This window comes from Dermatophagoides pteronyssinus, unplaced genomic scaffold (genome assembly GCF_027571235.1).
Source record: "Dermatophagoides pteronyssinus isolate colony J.1.1.1.1 unplaced genomic scaffold, Derpt_VIB-CSIC_2022.12 sq0002, whole genome shotgun sequence".
Classification (NCBI taxonomy): Eukaryota; Metazoa; Arthropoda; class Arachnida; order Sarcoptiformes; family Pyroglyphidae; genus Dermatophagoides; species Dermatophagoides pteronyssinus.
In genome coordinates, this window is record NW_027461526.1 from 1,823,319 (window position 1) to 1,837,815 (window position 14,497).

General features: G+C 31.9%; 4 protein-coding genes across 5 annotated transcripts; 1 reads left to right on the top strand and 3 right to left on the bottom strand.

The window, feature by feature from the left end:
• Nucleotides 1–186: 186 nt before the first annotated feature.
• LOC113789099 (gamma-aminobutyric acid receptor subunit beta-like) lies at nucleotides 187–3,279 on the bottom strand. The gene is made up of 7 exons (XM_027338589.2): nucleotides 2,870–3,279; nucleotides 2,653–2,812; nucleotides 2,273–2,582; nucleotides 2,073–2,213; nucleotides 1,873–1,997; nucleotides 1,352–1,786; nucleotides 187–1,291 (listed from the first exon to the last, which is right to left on the bottom strand). The coding sequence occupies exons 1-7, from the start codon at nucleotides 3,133–3,135 to the stop codon at nucleotides 938–940; spliced, it is 1,791 nt and encodes a 596-aa protein (XP_027194390.2). The 5' UTR covers nucleotides 3,136–3,279; the 3' UTR covers nucleotides 187–937.
• Nucleotides 3,280–5,977: 2,698 nt separating this feature from the next.
• LOC113789108 (uncharacterized) lies at nucleotides 5,978–8,982 on the top strand. The gene is made up of 2 exons (XM_027338602.2): nucleotides 5,978–6,344; nucleotides 6,448–8,982. Exons 1-2 carry the CDS (start codon nucleotides 6,212–6,214, stop codon nucleotides 7,548–7,550), a joined length of 1,236 nt encoding a protein of 411 aa, XP_027194403.2. The 5' UTR covers nucleotides 5,978–6,211; the 3' UTR covers nucleotides 7,551–8,982.
• A 158-nt stretch (nucleotides 8,983–9,140) lies between these two features.
• On the bottom strand, nucleotides 9,141–12,044 carry LOC113789081 (DNA-binding protein SMUBP-2-like). 2 transcript variants are annotated; one of them, XM_027338578.2, is made up of 2 exons: nucleotides 11,834–12,015; nucleotides 9,141–11,769 (listed from the first exon to the last, which is right to left on the bottom strand). In XM_027338578.2, exons 1-2 carry the CDS (start codon nucleotides 11,860–11,862, stop codon nucleotides 9,405–9,407), a joined length of 2,394 nt encoding a protein of 797 aa, XP_027194379.2. In that variant the 5' UTR covers nucleotides 11,863–12,015; the 3' UTR covers nucleotides 9,141–9,404. The 2 variants fall into 2 exon arrangements, with proteins under 2 accessions (XP_027194379.2, XP_027194372.2); XM_027338571.2 differs by having other exon boundaries at nucleotides 9,143–11,769; nucleotides 11,838–12,044.
• Nucleotides 12,045–12,057: 13 nt separating this feature from the next.
• On the bottom strand, nucleotides 12,058–13,887 carry LOC113789117 (uncharacterized). The gene is made up of 4 exons (XM_027338614.2): nucleotides 13,534–13,887; nucleotides 13,161–13,474; nucleotides 12,401–13,105; nucleotides 12,058–12,344 (listed from the first exon to the last, which is right to left on the bottom strand). Exons 1-4 carry the CDS (start codon nucleotides 13,776–13,778, stop codon nucleotides 12,079–12,081), a joined length of 1,530 nt encoding a protein of 509 aa, XP_027194415.2. The 5' UTR covers nucleotides 13,779–13,887; the 3' UTR covers nucleotides 12,058–12,078.
• Nucleotides 13,888–14,497: the final 610 nt, after the last annotated feature.

Below are 14,497 nucleotides of genomic sequence, written 5' to 3' on the forward strand. Positions count from 1 at the left end.
AGAAGAACCTACGGAAAAAAATAAAATAAAATTAGCTAACATTGACTATTATTATTGAGCATGATAAAATCCTAAACCGATGGTTTATATTGATCATTAATTATTGTATTTCGTCAAATTGTTCATATGTTATCAACAATGTATTTTTTTCAATATGAATGGAATTTGAACAATGTTTTTTAGTAATTATTATGAAACCAATTTTTATTTGTTTATTTTCTTATCATTTTGGCTTGTTGGTAGGTCGATTTGATTGGTTCCATGACATCGATTATTTAAGCACGCGATCGGATTCGATCAATGAGAAAAATCTTGTTTATAATGATAGCGAAAGTTACATATAATTATAATATGAAAATACAGATTGTATCCGATAAGAAGGTAAGCCGACAATTTACAACAATTACACTCAAAAAACATTGTTGAGATAAGGTTTTTTTCCCATTTGATATATACATTAGATACTTTACTTTTACAGAAAAGATAATGGATTGTATTGATTTCTTTGATTCAAATCAGCATATTCATTAATAAACAACCACACAATACATAATGGATGTTGATGCTAATGGCGTTTGAAATCGAAATTGAATCAATCAAGTGTTGTCGTTGCTACTAAAATTTTATTCAATTTCTATAGGGACATCAAAAATGGATATTGGATATTGATTAAAAAACAAAAAAAAAACTTGTTTTTTTTTTGATTGTGTGTAAATTGTTTTCCGGTCAGCAATAATAATTTATTTATATATCAAATTTGACACACTCCATTGTCTATATGAAATTTGATCGTTATTTTTTCATATGAAAAAACACAAAATTGTTCATTTTTTATGGTTTTTCATATAATAATCAACAATTGATTATGTAGTAGGTATGGGCGTATAAAGTGATTAAAACACAATTGGCTTTTATGAATTGTGTAATGAATGGCCAATCAATTTTCATCGAATTCGCCAGTGAGAAACTCACTAATATGCATATAAATGATCCAATACATTAGATTAAAACAAAGAAAACAAACTGGAAACACAACACGTGAATATTTATCAATATCGCTTGGACAAACACCGAATAATGTGTTCTGATTTTTTGCTCCGGGTATCGGTATCTGTGGTGGTGGTGTACCAGGTGTCTGTGGTGCCTGTTGTTGACCTTCTTCAACGTCGCTTTCAACCATTGCTAATGATATTTTTTTCTTGTTAAAATCATATGATGGTCGACATTTTGGATCGGATTGACCAGGTTGACTTTGACCACTGGAACTGCCAATCATTCTAAATCGCATTTCCTAATTATACAAATGTTAAGAGTGGAAATTGTGAATTCAAATTTTAAAAATTTAACTTACTGGTGGATTATTTGTGTTCGCGATCGACATTCGAGCTCGTGGCGATTCACCTGTTGTTGAATCTGCAAATGCGATCGGTGGGTGTGGTGTACCAGGTGGCATCATTTCTATACTGTTGGATGGATGACCACTTGATTTTGATGATGCCGCGGCTGCTGCAGCTGCTGCTGCCATCATTGTTGATATCCTATGAGATTGTGCGAATTTGGCTACTTGTGTATGACGATTTTTACGCATAGCTATTCGTTTGCCCATATAACCAACAGTAGCATATTCTAATAAGGAGGCAAATACCATGACGAAACAAGTTCCCAAATAAACATCAATCGATTTGATATAGGAAATCTTGGGCAATGCTGCATTTGTTGATGACATCAACGTTGTCATCGTCAACACAGTGGTTACGCCTAATTGTACACGAGCAGGAGATGCATTCTTTTAAAGCAAAAATTAAATTAAAAAGTGATGATTAATAAATTATACCAATAGTTAAATATTTAAATTAGAATTAATATACATACACGATGTAGCCAAAATGATACCCAACTGATTATAACAATCAGACTAGCAGGAATGTAAATCTGTATCAGGTAATAGCCCATACTTCGTACAAATTCCAATTCACAAACCAGGCGTGAATAATTTCCTGATTATTTTTTCATTGTTGTTGTTGAAGGAAAAAATCAATCAAACATGTCAAATAATTTAGAAATAAACAAACCTGTGCTTAGAACCTCAGTTTTCGAAAACTCTTTGAAGCCTTTGATTTTAAATTGCGGTAGTTCGACAACGTCTGAAATGCCCACCGAACCTTTACCATCGATACCCCATTTATATTTTATGTCAGCCGTTGAATAACCGTCTAGAAACAAATCACAAATTATTGCATGCCATCATCATTTCAAACATTTCTAAACTTACAACTTTCGATTTCAATTGTACATAATTGTCGATCCATCGGAAAATATTGAAGATTCATCGGACAACTTGATGTTACTGTTAATCGAATTGATCGCAATACATCACCATTAGCACGAATCCGTATAAAAGTATTAAAAGTAGTAGCCTGATGAAATTGTGCCCATTTTTCATTAGCAAAAAAGGTATCTGGAACCCAAATTTTATCGGAAACCTCTGAACCGACAAACAAGGCATCAATACCGGGACGTGGTTTAAATGATAAACGTTTATCACGCCAACCTTGCCGGAAATAAAAATCGGCTGTAAAATCCTATATAAAAAAATAAAAAAATATAGGAGAAAATCAATATTTATCAATAAAATAAACGCTTATTAATTACCATTTGAACTTCTGATACGGACGAAATGCTTATTATATACATAGTAACACCCACTTCGACTGGTGGCCCAGCATAGTCGGGCCGGACACGTTTGTCATAACGTTTATCTAGAATAGTATTTAATATTTTCGTTATGTTACGACCGATTTCCGTTTGAGCCCTAATATCGAAGATAATATAAGTAAAAAAGAAAGAAAATGTGTAGAATAAATCATACTTGCTGGGTGAAGCTGGCATTGCTTGTGAAGCCACATGGTGATGATTATTCTGATTCAAAATGATTATGATCAAAAACAGGAAAATTGTTGTACAAATCGATGAAAACGATCGATGAGAAAATGCGAAATGATTTCGAATGAAAAATAAATAAGAAAACATTGAAATTATCATTCGAAACGTGACAAAATGATGAGCAATAATGTTAAAATTCTGATAATTTTCACTAGCATCAAATCGAAGAATAATATTCCGATTTTTGTTCATTTCTAGATTGATCGTTTAATGATGTTCCATGATAACAACGATCCATACTGATAATTATTCATTGATTTATGCAAGGTAACTTGTCAAATTTATTTTTTTGGACACTGTGATAGTGTACATTTGTATACAAAGAAAATTTAGTTGAAAACTCAAAGGAATATCAATTTCATTAATGTCTTGTGTGGCCTATTTTTTCTCTTTGTTACTGCTATTTTTTCATCATCATATTTATTTCATATTCACTTTTCTAGTTTCGAAGGGTAGTAGTGAAACGGATTGAGAACTCATTCCATTCAAGATGATAACGAAAAAAAACGGATGTTCTATGCGCACGATGAATAATCTTTTCAGGCGTCATAACCTCATCGGATAATTCTATATAGTGACCGGTGTTTGTTTGTTCCGAAATTTCTGAACATTTTAACTTATAGAAGATGCTCATATTATATGTGAATATATTTCCCGTATGGTCGCGTTTTAGTCACGAAGTTTTATACGACTGGAACTTTCAAGTTTTGAGATTTTTTTTACATTCAAAATTTTTTCGTTTAATTGCTGAATTTTTTTTTCGTATCCATATTAATTAATAATCATTCTTCGTTTAATCTTGGACGATAATGATATATTGTACATGATGATGATGATCAAGAAAAAATAATGTCTGTATTGATCTTAAAATTTCATGTGGTCGAGATTTTTCTCTTTGTTCCTGATTGCCACTTACTGAGCGATGATGATGAACATCAATGCTAGTTATCGAACAGGGCAACAATTTATATCCAAAACAGAAGCAATGTATAGGATTTTTTTATAATACGGATGATAAATAACAGTTTTTTTTTTGCAAAAAAAATCAAATCGGATCAGTATTAAGAAGTCGATAATGATACAAAGGCCTTTGTCTTCGAAAATTGGCTTTGTTTGTCTGGTTTTAGTAGTTATTGTTTCATTTTAATAACGTTTCATGATGATCGTTTGTTTTTTGGATTTATGCACAGTTTTTTTCATGAATTCAAATGTTAGAAAAACGGAAGAAACTTCTAAACCCGAAAAAGGTCAGGTTAAAGTTATTTCTATTATTTTTATTTTATAAGTTATATAAAATGCATTATTTCTATGTCGACCAAACAAATGACATAAAAATAAGTGAGGAAAAAGCTACGTTACTTTTGGAAATTTGATCCAAAAAAATAAAAGTTCCACAAAAAATGACCTCTGTAACAGACTGTGATTCATGATGCATTTTGTCATTTATGTCCCTGGTGGTTTTGACTTGCAGGCGATTTTCAAGAAATGAAAAAAATCATTTGTCGATTTTTCTTGTTTCTGATTTAATATGAAATTCGTCTCAATTATGTGGTTTACCTAATGAAAAGAATAAATTTTTCGAATTGATTGATTGGAAAACACACACACACACATTCAATAAAATAGTGAAATCATCAAACAAAAATAAAAAATTTCGTCTTGTTCTACTTGTTTTTTTGAAGTAACATCTTCCATCATGATGTTATTTTTTACTCGAAAAAAACCATGACGACAAACATTTTTTTTGCTCATTTGCTTCCCGAACAACATCTCTATGATGATGATGATCGAAAATATAGTCTTATGATTGGTCAAAGAAAAAAAGTTCCTGAAATTGGTCAAAAACTGTCAGTTGAACTGAAAATCGATGGACTTTGCCAGTTGGAAAATTGGATCGATTTTTTTCTTATTTTTAATATTAAATGTAAAAAATGAAAAAAAAGTGAAATTAGATGGCGATTTGATTACGATGGTTAAGAACAGCAGCAATATTTGTGATGATGATAAGGAAAAAAAAGAACAACAGTTGTTCGAATTAAGTCTACAACCACCACCACCATTACCATGATTAACCGAAAAAAGTGTTGGCTTGCTCCGATGTTAATATCACATAGCCATAATCATGATAATAATCGTTGATGGATCATCAATTCAGCTATCATCGTATAAAAGTATTAAACAAAAAAATTTTTGATGAATATTGCCGCCGGTGATTGTGTCCATTATATAATATGCAATCTATGCGGATTTTTTTTGCAAATGCCAATCGAGCAAAAAATCCATCATTTACATTCCAGATAAATTTGTATGAACAGCAATGAAATCAAAATCATTACTAAAATTTAGTTTATTTTTTTTGGGGAAAATTCGAGAACTTTTTTGATTTTCCTTTCTTTTCTTTATTTTTGTTGATTACATCAAAAGCAAATCACTTGAACTTACATCGAGTCTATCCAAAAAAAAACGAATGAATTCATTCATTTGTTTCCTATCATGATAATGGTGATGTTTGTTCGGACCTTCCTTTAAGGAAAAAATATTTCTTTTGTGTGAGTAAAATGTGAAGAAAAGAGAGAGAGGGAGAGAGATATAGTACCATAAAGAGATAAACTGTCGCGGAACTGACTCGTACTCTTCGTGAGAATAAAAATTTTTCTTTCTTTTTTGGAACAAACAATTGTTGCTAAACGAAAAAAAAATTGTCCAAGAGACACCTGATCCAATGAAGGAAAGAGACTAGCAAACTATAATGTGTACTATGTACCGAAAAAAAATCATCGCGTTACTGGAACTGAACGTAGCAATGGAAATTTTAGTTGTCGGCAGCAGCGAAAAAATCATTTTTGCCTATAAAAGTAGCTTGTCGTCAATCAGAAAAAAATAAAGAACAGTTTCCAGGTCACTCACCGATAAACGTAATTTTCTATTCGGTTGGTAAATTTTGTTCAAGTGTCGGTGCATTCGAAAGTGTATCATTCTTTTTTTTTGATTAACTTGCTTAAATATCATTGTTATTTTGAATCATTTTTTGTTGGTTAAAATAAAGAAACAAAAAGATAAAACGAAAACTTTCTGGCGTATCAGCGTGTGTCGTTGTCACCAACCAACAACACCAACCAGTATTTAAAAAATCGCCCGAAATAATTAATTTTTCTTGGTTCCTCATTATTTATCCCAATATCTTAGTTTTGTGTGTTGATTATTATTATTTTTATTACTATTTCGACATTGATGATCCACGTTTTTTTCCACCGTTCGTTTAAAAAAAATGTCAAAAATGGTCAAATTCCATCCCATATTTATTGCCATTATCAGTATAATGATGATGAAAACTGTGTACGGCCAATATCCTGGATATCGGCCAAATTATTCATCAATGGCTTTTTCACCATATCATCCCGGTAAGTTTATATGATGAATTGAAAAAAATTTTGTTTTAAAAAGAATTTTATTCTTGGAAAAACGAATATTTTTCTGGTATTATATATCTTATTGTTATCATAGCACGTATAAATCATGAAACATTGCCAATAAGTCAAGCTGAATTTGCCCAATTAGTTGCTGAATCAATGGCTACTAGTCACGGTCCACATCATCATCATCCGCCAAATACTGATCAAGATTATGAAGGACCAGATCATTGGAGAAAAGAATCTGATAATAATCCACATAATGGAGCAGAAATGATGCGAGATGAACATCATCATCATCACCACCATCATCAGCATCCATTATCTTCTAACCCCGTTGCTTCTCATCAAGAATCTCCAATGTATCAGCAACAATCAACCAATCATTATAATCGTCTTGAAACTGGAACGATACGATCATCGGTACCTTCAATGCAGAGGCCACAATCGCAATATCAACCAGAAGAACAAGGTCCAGGTGAGATAATAGGCAGTGGAAGTCATCTTGATGAATATCCACATCGTGCTCCCGTATTCGAAACCGACTATACACCAGATCCAGAATCAATGAGACATTCATCATTGAAAGAAAGCGATATAGATGATAATGAGCCACAAACGCATGTTTATGGTGGCCGGCCAAATTCTGGACCAGCAGAGTCTTATCACCCACATCATCATCTTGGCAATATTCCAAGATATCATATGGTAGGTGTATCAAATGATCCTCGTGAACAGGATGAATATCGACCATCTGGTAATCAAGAATCTGAAGAACAATCCCCAGTTGGACAGCCAGTTTACGGACCAAGCGATCCTCCTCCGCTAGCTTACCATCAAGATTTCTCTCGTCAATACCATCATGCTCATCAAGTTCCTCGACATCCACATCCACATCCTCATTCTCATCATTATCATCATCCTCATCATCCACATAGGCCATCATTCTATCATCATGGACCTATGCATGCAATGCATTCACATCCTCACCCACGAATGATGATGTCGGTAAGACGTCCTTCTCCGCATTTCAATCCACAGCGACATCATCATCCAATGCAACCAATCGATCATTATATGGCTGCAGATTCCTCCACAAACAATGCGATAGCTATGGTTAGTCCAACGATCATTGCTGATACAATGACAAGTACATTAAAAACTTCTCAAACATCGGCCCAAATAAATTCGAAATAATATGGTTAAATGAATGAACGAAGTGAAGTGTAAGTGTAAGCCAAGTGAGAAAATATTTGTTTCAAATAAATCGACAGTTAAGCACCTCATGCATTATCGACATTAACATCATAATCATAGTAGTTATATCACATTTCACGGTGTTTAACAGATATTCTTAATCATCATTTTGATCATCAATTAATCTATACGAATAAAATGATCAGAAAAAAGTGAGAACTAAAAATGATTCATTTATAAATGCCTATAAATCATCATATCAACATTATGATCATAATTACAAAACGAATGATCATACAAACTGATAAAAAAAAGATCACGATGGTCACTTCAATATCTACATCATCATCTCAAAATCTTGTAAAAATAGTCGTTTTTCATATCAAATCAACAATTATTGCCAGATTTTTCTAAATACAAACAAAAAATACATGCACGAATGATACGATATGATGGGATTAAATGTTGTCAAATAATCATTATCCAACGATTATTAAACACACAAACAAGGAAGAAAACGTCAATATTTTTAAAACATCAAATCGGTTGATATATAATTGTTGTTTTGAAAATAATTTTAATCTAATTAACAAAATAATGAACATAATGATTTTATTTTTTAAATGAATATTTGATCAATATTTGCAAACAAACTTTTTTTCATCTTCTTCACTTCCTTCCTATTTTTTCTCTATATTTCATTTTCATTTTGTTCAGTTACTTAATTTATATATGCCATCACATGTATGTATGTATACACACAGACAAACAAACAAAAATCATCGTATAAATTTTTCTTAAATATCTATTCACCATCATAATCATAATGATCATAATATGTGATCATCATTATCATCGTAATAATCGTCATGCACATTCGCATTCGTTATAATTGTGCAAAGAAAACTTGACGAGTAAACAAGATTTGTCTAATTTTTTTCTTTCGTCATCAGTCAAATCTGTTGTCGAAAGTTTTTATGCTTTCCCATTTCCACCCTCACTAAATTGGTTTAGTTAAAGATAATTTATAATGAATCACAATGTTACCGTCATCATCTCCGATTTCACTTGGGCTAATATATGTCAACCATTTCTAAAATAAGTCTGTCATTTTCATAAGCTGGGTATTTCATTTCAATCAACCGATCATATAATTCATCAAACAAATTTATATTTAACCGTTTCCGTCGAATTGTGAAAAACATTTTTTTTTTTTGCTTTTTTTTATCATGGAAACGAAAAATGTCAATTACACAAATACACATTTACACCAAAAATATATTTTTTTTTTTGTTGTGCAAGTCAAATGGCAAAACACATACACACATAAATGTGTGGGATGATCCAAGAAAGCCAATCCTTTTCTATATTTTAGATTTTTGTTTCAAACAAGTAAATGATATTAATAAAGTTTTTAATGATTAAAATTTCATTTTTTTTTCGTCCCTTGCTGCAAAAATGTTTTTAACCATCTTTATCTCAAGTAAAATATTTAATAGATAATTAGACAGATTTTACCTAAAAAAATAACTTTAATGGTCAAATGAAAATAAAATCTAATTTAGTAATAATAAACTTTGTCCTTGTAATTGTTAGTATAAAAAACAAATCAAAACAATATTTTTGACAAACATAATTTTATTCTTTTGAACATTCAAGTTGAAATTTGAAAAAAGCAGCATTTTATATGCGAAAAAAAGACAATTCATAACATGTCACGAAATGTCATTATCACAGATGTCATCGACCGCGTAACCAAATGCTTACATGTCGATTGTTTTTTTTGGATGGCGAAAATTGGAAACAACTTAGAATTATCAATGTGTAAATTCTGTACATTATTGACGATAAAAATTATAATGGCCTACGAACAATCACTTGTTTTCTTGGCGGATCTGTATTGGCATCCAGAATTTTTGTCTCATGCAACAAGTTCAATTTTTCACATCTTTCATATAGCCGAAATCTTTGACCTGAATTCAATGTTTCTGGAAATCGTAACTCATTAATGAGTGAGTTTTTTGTAAATTCTTCCAATTGTTTAAACAATTGTTCATCTTGATCGTTATTCAATGATTGTTTATCTTTATTGATTGAGATATTCGATTTTGTATGAACATCTCGCTTGCTATTGTTTTGTTTTTTCTTATTTTTATTGTTGTTATCTTGTTTTCGGTTTGATTTTGGATTTTTCTTCAAATCTTTGTTTTTGTTTGATTGTATACCAACCGCTTGCTGTGAATTGGACGAAACCACCTGGGGTATATGATCCATTTCTATCTGATCCATCAATTCCTGATAATCGGAAGCGCTTTCTGCTTTTCCGTGTTCATAACAATAATCAATAAATTTTTCTAATGCCGTTGAATTTCTTGTTACTGTTCCGGAATCGCAAACAACTACTAAATGAGAGCGGGAACGAGTAATAGCAACATTTAAACGACGTTCTTCGATTAAAAATCCAATTGTTCCTTCATCGTTTGATCGAACTAATGACAAAATGATCACTTCTTTTTCTCTTCCTTGAAACGCATCAACAGAATTTATTTCTAGCTGATCGGTGATGCTTTCTGGATACATTCGCCGACATCCGGCTTCTATTAGGCTTGTTTGAAGCCGGTAAGGCGAGATGACACCAATATCAGCAGGTGATAGGCCATTATCTAAAAGGTCTTTGATCACAATGCAAACTAGTTTTACTTCATAAATGTTTCCTTTGGACAAACTTTGTTGATCAGATTCTAATTCATACATTGAGCAACCGACCGTATCGATCAATCGAATAACTGGCAATGGTTCGTCGAGGTTTTTTAATTTCAATCGACGATCAACTACACAATCGTCTGCTTCGAGACGATTTTCATAGAAAAAGCTTGATGGCCAATTCATAATCAATCCATTCATGCGATATTGAACGGTCAACATTCTGACAACTTTATCTGGGCAATCTCGAAATTGATCAACAACTCGTTCAATCAGAGAAATTCCCAAACCTTGTTTTTCGGCCTCCTGTGAACAGATTGTTGCTGGTAATTGTTTGTGATCACCGCCGAGCACACATTTCTTGGCATATGATAATGGTATCCAGGTAGAAGCCTCTAATGCTTGTGCACATTCATCAATAATGACCACGTCAAATGAAAATGTGTTTAGGTCATCATAAAGATAACGTAATTGACCATTCATTACTGCGCCATTACATGTGGACATTATAACATGAGCTTCTCTTAGTTTTTGTATCGAAACTTTTTCTTCGATCTGATCAAATTCTTTCATTCGTTCACGAATCTGACCTCGAGTGTACCTGTTCTGTTTGGTTTCCAACTTTATCTGGTTGATTTCGTTCTTAAGGTCACCAAGTACATCAGCCCCTTCGTTCATAACGATTGAATCTAATGAATATGGTTGTATCTCAGAGTCCATCCGAGCAGGATGACCCATTCTAACGAAATTGAACGATCGTTTCAAGCGATATCTCGCGCAAATATTCTTTTGTGAAGAATGGATCAACTGTTTAAAAATGTTATCAACAGCCACGTTCGAAGGCGCGCATACCAATACCCGAAGACCACGTGTGATCATTTGAAGAATCAATTCAGTCAATGTAGTTGTCTTGCCGGTTCCAGGCGGACCATGTATGACAGCTATATGACGTTGATACAATGCGAATTCGATTGCATTTTTTTGAGAATAATTCAAATTCGTATTAAACCAGATAATATTGGATTGCCCAGCTAATGGATAAGGTAAATCATTGGTATAAGGCGGTAAGACAGTCAACGGATCAAGAAGTGGATTGTTGCCAAAAAGTAATGAGACCAGATAATTTCTAAGAGATCGTTCGTATAAGTTTTCCAATGCATATTTGATTCGGCGATATGTTATATCATTTGTTAATTGAATTAGATTGAAAAATTTGTCGTTTTCTTCCTCGAACATGGTTGTATCAGTATTGAAAGCAATCTCGCAAGTTAAACGCTTTACTTGAAGCACTACACCGGTACACAAAGCCGAAGTCTGCTCCTGTGTGGTAACACCGACTATATCACCATGCGACATGCCGCTATTGATCAAATTGACAAAATCACGTTTTTCAGGTCTTACGGAAAATTGTATAACTTTTTTAGCAAAAGCTGTTCGTTGATTAGTAACCATAAGTTTACGCACGGCATGTCCACTTTTTTCCAATTGCTTTAATGAATGTTTGGATCGCAGTTCTCTAATAAAAATAAGACAATATAAATCAGAAATATAAATTTGATAGTTATTATTAGGAAATTCACCCACTGGTTTCGTTCCAATTCTTCATCATAATCTAATTTAATTAGTCGTAATTGTTTTTGAATCCAAGATTCTATTGTGAGCTGAGTCGGTGATTTTAGCGATTCGACCATGATTGAATAAGTTAAAAGAAGTTATCTGGATGATTTTCCGAAATAACAATACAAAATCCAACAAAAGAATCAAGAATTATCACATGTTTTTCATCTAGTAACACCATCTATAATTAAAATTAAGAACTATTAATTTATTTGTCATCATTTTCAAAATATGAATCCTGAAACAAAGCTAAAATTAATGATATTAGAGTAATTAAAGCTGCAATATGAAAACATAATGTTGGATAAAATGAAATGCTTGAAGCAAAAATAGTAGAAAAAATTAATGCACCCAAGCTTGGTGATAAAGATTCCAGCGTAGAGGTCATACTGAATATTTTTCCCGCTTCATCAGTTGCTACGATTTTGGCCATTTTTGTTTTAATCACTATGCTTGCCAAGCTAAACAAAGAGCCTACAATGAAAAACAATAATAATTTAAAAAATGAAATAAAACGTAACAAAATTTACCTATGAAGATGGCGGCCAGAAAAATAAATAAATTAGGAAATGTTCCGATCAAAACTTGGCTAATAAAACCGGACGTTATTGTCAATGCAAACATTGTTCCATCCTTCAAATGTAAGCTATTGATCAGAATATATGAACTAATCAATAAGACGATTGTTGGTAAGATTTTTATATAAACTGAAATAATGGAATATTCTTGTGCATCTAGTTGATAGACTTGTTCTGAGAATTGCAAGAATATCGAATCGATTCCTGTCATATTAATCAAAAACAAAAATATAATAAAAACCATGAAATATATCTGTTCGCGAGCCTGATTTGGACGGATTTTTATGAAACAGTAATAAGTTTGGCGAACATTGTCGAGATCAAAGAATGTTCCAATAATTTTTTTAATTTCTCCATATTCAGTTTTATGGACCGTGAACGATTCATGCGAATTGTCAATCATTGATTGATTAGTATTGTCTATATTATTCTGGTTCATATCCGGACTGATGAGAGCTTCAGAATCACAATTGATGATCGTTTTCTTGATAGATTCATTTCTATCGACTTTAATTAGCAGAATCATCGTAAATGAAACCAAACTTATTCCAAGCATAATGAAAAAATTTTGGTTATAATTTCTTAGCTGTATATTTTGCTCATTGTCATCTAAAAACCGGATATTAAAACCTCCAATCAATGTTCCCAACGATGGTGCTTGATCAGGATGATAATAAATCAGAACCGGAATAAACAGCAAATGATTACTTACCGATTACTAATAAGACATGTAGAATGGTGAAATAAATTGCATGAAATTCGGAGCTAGAATTGACGACAATGTAGCGATTGATGGCTGCAAGAAAAGTTGTCATTCCACCTGTTAGACAAACAGTCAGGTTGACCAAAAGAAGATAATAGGGACTTAGCTCGAAATAGTATGCATTAGCTATGTTAAATAAATATTCCAAGATTTGTATGACATTCATCCAAATGAATAAAAACTTTGTAGCGTTCGGATATCGGTCCAGAAATGAACCAACAAATAGAGACCATAAAAACATTGGCAATGTTTTAATCAGATTTCTATAAAAATCAATTCAATTTTAAACCCGTACTATAGTTTCGTGACAGAATTGACTTACGCATAATTATTGAACGTTGCGCCAAATGCCAGAATCTCATTACGAATAATTAGTTCGTTTGCATCGAATCGATCATTTTCATTGATATATCTACAAAACGTACGACTTTGATTGAAAAGATTTCGACAAATTTTATCCTGAATTAACCATCCAGTTGTCAGTGAATAAATTCCGAAAGATAAGATGAACAAGAATATGTACAAATCGAATAGAAAATAATTGTTTCGGCGAAGAAAATTCCACATTTTTGGTTTAATTGATTGTTATGATCATAATATTAAGCGATGCATGTGTTTGTGTTTTCAATCTATACCTAAGATCGTTCTTAACAAACTCAACAAAAAATAAAATAATAATCTTATGAAGACAGAAGATAATTGAATCAATATAACATTGCATCTCAATGCTTATCATATGTCTATAACAACTCGTGCATGGTGAATGCCTTTTTTTGTCGGATCAGTATATGAAATGAACCGGTTTTAGTCTCAAGTTCATTGTATCATCATTGTATGAGAATAAATGAAACTCCATTCCTGACCATCTGAATATTCATTGCAAATTCTTACAACATAATATACTTCGATTTCAACAATGTATGATCATGATTACCAAACTGATTCAGTAAATTTTTTCATTTAATATCGATTCGTTTTGATCAAGTTTTGAAAAATGATATTAAGTATCTAATTATTGATTACAGTTTATATGATTGCATATAATATAAAGTTTATATCCTTGAATTCGATGTGCAATACATAAATCCAGATCAATGCTATATGTATAATAATTGTTTATATTTCTAAATCTTAATTTATTATGTAAGAATAAAAGAATTTGTCGAAAAAAATGATCAAGACTTATTCAAATGAACTATTTACGAATTCATTGCCGACAAAATGGCCATCATTGTGTCGCAGATAAATTTTTTATTATATCAATAAATAATCCATCCAAGTATCGT

Excerpts from the sequence above, each read along its gene's own strand:
- LOC113789099 (XM_027338589.2), bottom strand. The coding sequence starts at position 3,135 with ATGAACAAAAATCGGAATATTATTCTTCGATTTGATGCTAGTGAAAAT. Across the intron at positions 2,583-2,652 it reads CCGTATCAGAAGTTCAAATG|GATTTTACAGCCGATTTTTA; the intron begins GTAATTAATAAG and ends TTTTTTATATAG. Across the intron at positions 1,292-1,351 it reads CGAACACAAATAATCCACCA|GAAATGCGATTTAGAATGAT; the intron begins GTAAGTTAAATT and ends TTGTATAATTAG.
- LOC113789108 (XM_027338602.2), top strand. The coding sequence starts at position 6,212 with ATGTCAAAAATGGTCAAATTCCATCCCATATTTATTGCCATTATCAGT. Across the intron at positions 6,345-6,447 it reads TTTTTCACCATATCATCCCG|CACGTATAAATCATGAAACA; the intron begins GTAAGTTTATAT and ends TTGTTATCATAG.
- LOC113789081 (XM_027338571.2), bottom strand. The coding sequence starts at position 11,944 with ATGGTCGAATCGCTAAAATCACCGACTCAGCTCACAATAGAATCTTGG. Across the intron at positions 11,770-11,837 it reads GAAGAATTGGAACGAAACCA|AGAACTGCGATCCAAACATT; the intron begins GTGGGTGAATTT and ends TATTTTTATTAG.
- LOC113789117 (XM_027338614.2), bottom strand. The coding sequence starts at position 13,778 with ATGTGGAATTTTCTTCGCCGAAACAATTATTTTCTATTCGATTTGTAC. Across the intron at positions 13,475-13,533 it reads GCAACGTTCAATAATTATGC|AAATCTGATTAAAACATTGC; the intron begins GTAAGTCAATTC and ends TGATTTTTATAG. Across the intron at positions 12,345-12,400 it reads TCTGGCCGCCATCTTCATAG|GCTCTTTGTTTAGCTTGGCA; the intron begins GTAAATTTTGTT and ends TTTTCATTGTAG.